This window comes from Plodia interpunctella, chromosome 24 (genome assembly GCF_027563975.2).
Source record: "Plodia interpunctella isolate USDA-ARS_2022_Savannah chromosome 24, ilPloInte3.2, whole genome shotgun sequence".
In the NCBI taxonomy this organism is placed as follows: domain Eukaryota; kingdom Metazoa; phylum Arthropoda; class Insecta; order Lepidoptera; family Pyralidae; genus Plodia; species Plodia interpunctella.
Window position 1 is genome coordinate 4,743,998 of NC_071317.1, and position 7,837 is coordinate 4,751,834.

General features: G+C 33.7%; 1 protein-coding gene across 1 annotated transcript; it reads left to right on the forward strand.

Moving 5' to 3' along the window:
- The first annotated feature begins 3,215 nt into the window (after positions 1–3,215).
- On the forward strand, positions 3,216–7,332 carry LOC128680610 (uncharacterized). The gene is made up of 4 exons (XM_053763869.1): positions 3,216–3,331; positions 5,559–5,724; positions 6,112–6,206; positions 7,243–7,332. Exons 1-4 carry the CDS (start codon positions 3,313–3,315, stop codon positions 7,272–7,274), a joined length of 312 nt encoding a protein of 103 aa, XP_053619844.1. The 5' UTR covers positions 3,216–3,312; the 3' UTR covers positions 7,275–7,332.
- Positions 7,333–7,837: the final 505 nt, after the last annotated feature.

Below are 7,837 nucleotides of genomic sequence, written 5' to 3' on the forward strand. Positions count from 1 at the left end.
CAGGTAATGCTTATGCAATTGCATTGCTCGATTAAGCAATAATTATTAGCAAGCTTATTATTAAGCAATAATTTATGTAAATAGAGTAGAAAGAACTAGGGATGCCGACGACGTGTGAAGTGGAGGCAAAAAGTAGCAAAGCGGTCCCTGGGCTTCGACACTCAACAGCTTAGGATGAAACCGGTAACCCTCACGGACAAATAAATAGTGAAAAAAGTACGAACGTAAAGCAATTTAACATTTTTAAATGGATATCCTGTTGTCGACATTTCGCAGATTCACACTAATTTGTCTGTACGTTCAAAGAAGCTTTTTACCTTATTACGTGTAAACAAGAAAGAAAAAAATATTTTAGATTGAATTTTACGAGATTACACGATCAAGTTCAAAGAGTGCCCGAGCCGTGTATTTTTAGTTACAGGAATTTACGACGTGTGAATTTTTGTATAATATAAAGGGATTTATTAAAGTTTAGGCGCATCCGTTTTTGAGATTTTCTATAGATTTCAATCGTGACCGCATGTTAAAGATTTATAAAATAAATCAATAAGGTATTTTTATTTACCTAATAATCATTTATTTACCCTGTTATGTATAAAAAAAGAAAGTACTTGTGTTGTTCTTGACGACCTCGGTGGCGAAGTGGTAAAGTGCTTGCCTCTGAACTGAGAGGTCCCGGGTTCGATCCCCGGTCGGGTCATGATGGAAAATGATCTTTTTCTGATTGGCCCAGGTCTTGGATGTTTATCTATATATGTATATGTTATAAAATATAGTATCGTTGAGTTAGTATCCCATAACACAAGTATAGAACTTGGGGCTAGCTCAATCTGTGTGATTTGTCCTAATATATTTATTTATTTATATTTTATCTAGTCCTGTAAAGGTCGAATATTGTAAGGTGCGAGAGTAACATACTGTAGCTACTTTAAACATCGTTCCTAAGTTTTAAGAGTACATTTTTCAAATATTATTTTTACAACTTTCTTACCAAAATGATTTCTCATAATATCATGGTCATAGATCGATAGTCCTATTTTCGCACGCTATTTAAACTGCTTCCGACGCCAATCGTGCGTCAATATTGACATAGTAAAAAAACTACAGAAAGCCCATACGAGAAAATTCTACCATTGTCCCTATTGATTGAACTGTTTCAATTGTGATTTTGTGTAAACGAACTGGCTGTGTTGAATCTTCAAAAAATAGAGGAAAAAGTATGATATAAACTTGGATTCCGTGAGATTTGACGCGTTTTCAAACTACACGCAGCACCGCCAGGTCATCTTTGGTCTCCACCGTGCACAGTTATTAGGTACATAAGCTACAATAATTTGTTAAATTTAATTTATTATTTGGCAAAACAATACATAAGTATGCATCGTACGGGCTCATATTCATAAGTACGCATCGTATAGCGACTCATCGCTTGTCGCTTGTTGCACACGCCCACAGACCTCCTATACAGTTTTGTTATCGAGTGGGTTAGACTCGTGTTTGTTGCGCATAATAATAAAAAATATAAACATTACTTCGCATTTACTTTCCTATTTGTTGTATTATGTAAACGAGTTTAAAAAAATATTTACGATTTTTTAATGGGATTTGGCGAGTTAACCTTCTGTTTTAAATATTTTTATTCGGTGTTCTATCAAAAGTAGGTTACTATGGTTTACTTTTTCACTGTCAATTAATTTTTCATTGACAGTGAAAATGTAATCGTTTTAAATGTTTGATCTACTAATAATAAAAATTGCACACTAGATTTTGTCCGCGGCTTCACCCCCGTTAATTTCGTACGTCCTACATAACTTACTATTGTTAATATCTCGAGTTCTAAGCAACGTATATAATCCATGTACCACATTCGAAGTTAGACCACTCGCTATACAGTAGTGTAAACCGCATCCATAAAATTCCATGTAGCAGTTTTTCCGTGATGCGCGTACAGACAGACAAAATGAATCCTTTAAAGTAATGACAATAAAATTTACTTCAAAATTCGATATAAATATCACAAATCTCTCTAATATTCTCTTTACAATCAAACAAATTTAGCTTTTCCCTGTAACTTTCGATAATCATGTAAGATTGATCCAGATTCAATGCGCACGCGCACGTGCTAGCATTAAAGGGGAATTATTCGTAATTTTATAGAAATTTTGTTATTCAATGAGAGGTGTAGTTTTACTTTCTTCATCGTATAAAGTACTTATTAATTCACCTAGACACCTACTGTGACCTTGATTTTGTTTTGTTTTACAGGCATTTAACTTGCAATGTATGTAGGTTGGGACCTTGTTGTGGAAATCAATCTGAAGCTGATATCATCAGCCGATTGAGGTGAAATTTCGTGCACACGTTTGGCAAAGCACTATCATGATACGAATGGCCTGATGATGCACTCAGAAACGGCTCCCGATGAGCGAACTCCTCATCGGTTTACTGCACAGACGGGATTTTTTTGTCGATTAGATCTCTTTGACAAACTTGTCAAAAACAATATTACATGGCACAGCTGTGTCCCAGCTTTTGATACATATTGTTTGCAAAACTATAGTGAAGTGACACATTTACGTGTAAAGTTTTCAATACATCGTAAAAAATATTACGACGTTGCAATAAAAATCTAAGAGTATTGCACGTAAAAATACAATGAATAACATATTTTAGTGGTACCTGAAGGCAGATGTGGCAAACATTTTTTTAATAGCAGTAATTATGTAAGTTAGCAATATTTTTTAAATTCTTCAAAATCAAGAACTCATTTTAAGATCACTATATGTATTAGATCCTTACAAACAAACAAGAATAATTAGATAAGTTTTATAGAAAAAGAAATATTACTTTACTAATTGAAATAAAATATATACTTTTAATTATATTTATTAAAAATATACATTTAATATGATAGATTTATATAGAACAATAACATAATATCGCTTTCCTCATCTGCGTAAGCTTAGATACAAAGCAAGCATTAAGTATTAAAGACGAATTATTCGTAATTTTTTAGAAATTTTCTCTATCCAAATGAAAGGTGTAGTTTTACTTTCTTCACCGTATAAAGTACTTAATAATAGACACCTACTTTAACTTTGTACATTGTACCGCTGTCCCTTTTTACGAGTTTTTATTTAAATTGCAATATATATGTTCCGGTGGGATCTTGTACGTGTTTGTACTAAGCAACTAATTTTTATATTCATAATATAGTTCAGGTATATTCGTGCAAACCAGTCCTTCTGACACAAAACAGTTTGTGACACCTGCATCGGCTTCTAAAAACAACAGTATGACTTGCTCGGAAATATGGCTCTGCGACGGATAGGTAAAATTTTCAATTTTGTTTTACATTAGCATTTGATTCTCTCTCTCTTCTCACATGGGAAATTAAAAAAGGAAATAAATACAAAAATATGATCGTCTTAGTGCTCACCAAATAGGGTGACGATTCTACTTACGAAAAGTAATTATCGTGTCTCAATAGTCTCAGAGCATGATCTCCATTGAAAATGTAGGATTAAGTTTTCTTTTAACACCACATTGTAAATAATGTAAACTCATGTTTTTGCAAATAAACAATCTTTGTCTTTATTGCTTGTCAGTAAGAGCTATCTATTGAAAATATTATTAATGTTAAAAAAATACCGAAATAACCAATTAAAATTTGGTCGAGTGTCCAAAAGGCTGGAACCTGCATCGACCAGAGGCTCAGCATTGCAGTACAATTTGTCAATGTTGCCAACCTTTTGGGCCTTTTTAATGCTTAAATTTAATTAATATTTTAATTTCGAGACTTGCAAACATCGTGGAAATATTTTACTAACATTATTTCGTCGAAAATTTCAAGTGTCAAGTTCATTTCATGTTGAAACTTGTCGTTTTCGAAATTAACTTCACGAAATTATATTATTAGTGTCACTCATTGGATATTGAAAATTAATATTATTAAAAGCTATTTATCATTTCAAGTCAATTTTCGACGATTTTAGCCGGTGTAATTAAGTAGTATGAGAGAAAACTAATCACGAATTTGAATACTAGGGACAGGTGAAGGGTCTAAAACTATTTCGTAATGGCTATTGAAGTTAGTATTAAGTTTAAACATTTCATATTAATAGCGTCGGTATTATTGTAATGGAAAAATCGAGAAGAATTTAAGGTGATTTACTTAAGTTTTCTAATTAACGTAAACAATAATAATAAACGTGTTGTTAAATACATTGATATACATTTGTGTAGAAGACCGCGTATACGCCTGTGTAAGATATAGTGCTAGGATTTTAGGAGGGAGCTCAGTATGGTGTTTTATATTTTTAAATTACTTCGTGGAATAATTAATAATATGGAAATGCTTAAAATAGTGCAGTTCTGCGTTCCTAATAGATACGTGGAGCTTCGAAGGCAGCCGTGCCTATTGGTGGTACCTCACGGGAGGACCAACTTGGTGAACAGGTCTCCGCTGGCGCGCGCCATACGCACTTTCAATTTGATCGCGGACAGGATAGACATCTTCCAGTGTACTCTGTGTGAATTTACAAAGGTTGCAGTTAGGGTAATAAGTTATAGTGCAAATAATTGAATTATATTTAATATTGCTTTCTCTGTGGCATTGGGTTTAAACCTGTAAAAATAGAATAAGTTTGGATAATAAATAAATAAATAAATAAAATTTTCACAGTGCTTTTAGGAACGGCTCACATCCGACCTGCTTTAAGAGGTTTTGAAAGATTAATTTTATTAATTTCGATTCTGTGATTACAAAAAAAAGGAAAACTATAACTTCGTCTCTCTTATTTCCGCATACTTTCGTAGCTATGAAGCCTTCGCGACTATATTTAGCGAAAACGTAACCTTACAATTTTGAAGATTCAGCTGTGCTGTTTAAATCCGCCTGACGTCAATCCTCCATGGCAATACTTTCTCATATGAGCGTTGTCACGGTTTCGGCTTTCGGCTATAAAGCGCCAAGTGACAACGCTACCAGTGCCCAACTACCTTTTCTTTTCCATTTCGCACCTCCTTGGGAATGCTATTTTGGTTCCCTATTTTTGTGCATACAATTTTATGTCATAATTTAATATGGCATACTTTTACTTATCATAATAATAATTTCGCACAATATGAATTTGGCATAATGTTTTAGGCACAATTTTTTTACGCATACCTACCATAAGCATAACATTTTTAAGCATAATATTCTAAAGCATATTGGCGGTATATGGATGGCCCATGAGCTACCCCGCCCCACCCTAACCTACTGCTACACTATAGCTTTATGCAAATCAAAATTATGGTAAAATACATTAGCCTAAACTACAATTATGCTTATTGAAAAGGTATGTCAAAATATTATTATGTCAAAAAATATATGCCTACCTCGTTATGCATAATTAAATTAGGATAAAAAATTTATGCAATAAAAAGGGATCCCTGCTATTTTTACCTATCAGCTGAGCTGTGTCCCTTAATCACTTCAGACGTGTTTTGTATGTGAGTCGGAACTACACACACACACAAAAACTATAAATTCACCACACAATTTTTGTTCTCAGTATGTCTTCTGTCACTATCAGTACTGGCCATGGCGTCGCCAGCTGTAGAAAAAAACCGCTATCGAAAAGAAATGATCCATTACCCACCAGATACCCCATTCTGGGTCACCGACTACTTCACCAAGGGCTGCAGGGTATATGTCGACTTGTGCCCTTCTGTATACAAGTTAGTAATTTTATGGTTAATTTTTATGGTTTTCTAAATTATAAATAACTATCTGCGCCACGGGGCTTTGGGATTTTCGAGATAAAAAGTACCCTATGTGTTATTCCAGGTTATATTCTACACGTGCACCAAATTTCATAACAATCGGTTTAGTAGATTTTGAGTGAAAGAGTAACAAACCTACATATTACTCTTAAGTTAGGTTTGTTACTCTTAAGTTAGGTCTGAGGTCAGTTTGTTTATTAAACAAATCCTTAAAAACTTTCTTAAGAGGTTAAGTTAAGCTTTTCAATAAACCCGCTATATAACTAAACGTAATCTTCAAGATTATTGGCTCTGGCCACACCGTAATGGATAGGGACGTGATACTGTATCTATATGTTACAGAAAACAACCGATTTGCGGCCAAAACTATAATGAGGAATTCAAAAACTTTGCCAACTACTGTGAAATGCAATATGAAAATTGCAATTCGTGGTTAAGTAAGTAAGCTTATATATTTTACACTCATCACTGCGTGTTGCCACTTGCATTCGGGGCTATGACGCCGTAAAGCTCGAGGTTAGGGTATAAAATATGGAACACTGCGTGGCCAGACACGTAATTAATGGAGCCATTTTAATAAACAAAAATATTTCGATACCATTATACGACTTGATAAAATCGTTAATTCATCAACACATCTGTGGAAATATATATTGATTAACAAAATGCAAAAGTACCAAATTGTATTTGATAATCCCATGTACATCAATCAACTTTCCCTCGACACGTAATGAAATTGAACGAATTTCAATACATTTTATTTATTGACCCTCCAATGATGTCCCCTCGAACTCAGCCGTTTTGAGTATCGTATAGCCGTATATATTATAGTCATTTGGGAGTTGATTATTGAAAAAAAGTAGCCTATATTTGAACAGGGTTCTTTAACTACTTGCATACCAAATTACATTTGTCCAGCGGTTTAACCGTGAAAGCGGAACAGACCAGACAGACAGTGTTTTACACTTATACCCGCTTGCTTGCCTGCGTGAACTTCCCACGGGAACATTAACTTTTCCGTAATGAAAAGTACCCTATGTCCTTCTCCGAACTTCGAACTACCGGTCGGATTGGTTGAGCAGGTAAAGCGTGAAAAGGTAACAAACTAACTTACTTTCAAATTTACAATATTAGTTAGGATTTAACAGAGCCATAAACAGAAGCGGTCGCCATTGGCCGGAATAGGTCAAACAGAATCACGGGAAATATATAACTTATTTTATTAGTTTCTTACTGGATCAAAACTTTTAGTCGACTAACTCAAACATTTTAAGTGTTTCCCTCGTAACTATTTAACTAATACAAACTAGCAAGTACTTTTGTTTACAATTTGTTTTGTACTTTGCTATTTATAGAACTTTTTTTCTGACATTAATCCTACTTGTGCCTTTTGTGGGATGTCCATTGGCACAAATCTTTCAGAAGTACCTCCTGATCTGTGTCGTGCTTAAATGACATTATTTTTCTTTTCAGATTGGCACGTGTATAAGCGGGAGAGATGTTGAGTGATAATAGATTTTTCCTTATATTATAAATATATTTTTTTGATTTATGCTCACCGGTTTTGAGAATGTTTTCTTGTACTTATTTTTATAACAGTTAATCTCGTCCTACTTAATTATAATTTGAAGCAGCGGTGGTGCAGTGACGAAGACCACTGAGATTCGAAAGTTCACAGTTTCGAATCCTGCTCGTGACACACGAATTTCTATACAAATCTGACTTATGTAAAGTAGTTTTCTTTGACCATCACTACTGGATTTTGTGTCGAGGGATGTCAATCTAAATAGACATAATGACTGTAATTAAATGGTACAAAAATATCTACAAAAAAATATTTTTTTTGGTCAAATTATTATTTGACCCAAAAAACAAATTTTTTGTAGATATTTTTGTCACATTTAATTATTAATTATTATTAATTTGTTAATTAAATTTTGACCCAAAAACCTTATTGGAATTCCTAATGGAATAAAGGTTTTTGGGTCAAAATTTAATTATCTGGACAAAATTGAAACTACGGATGGTAAAAAAATCCTCGAAACATCTTCGAGACAAAGGCAATAAA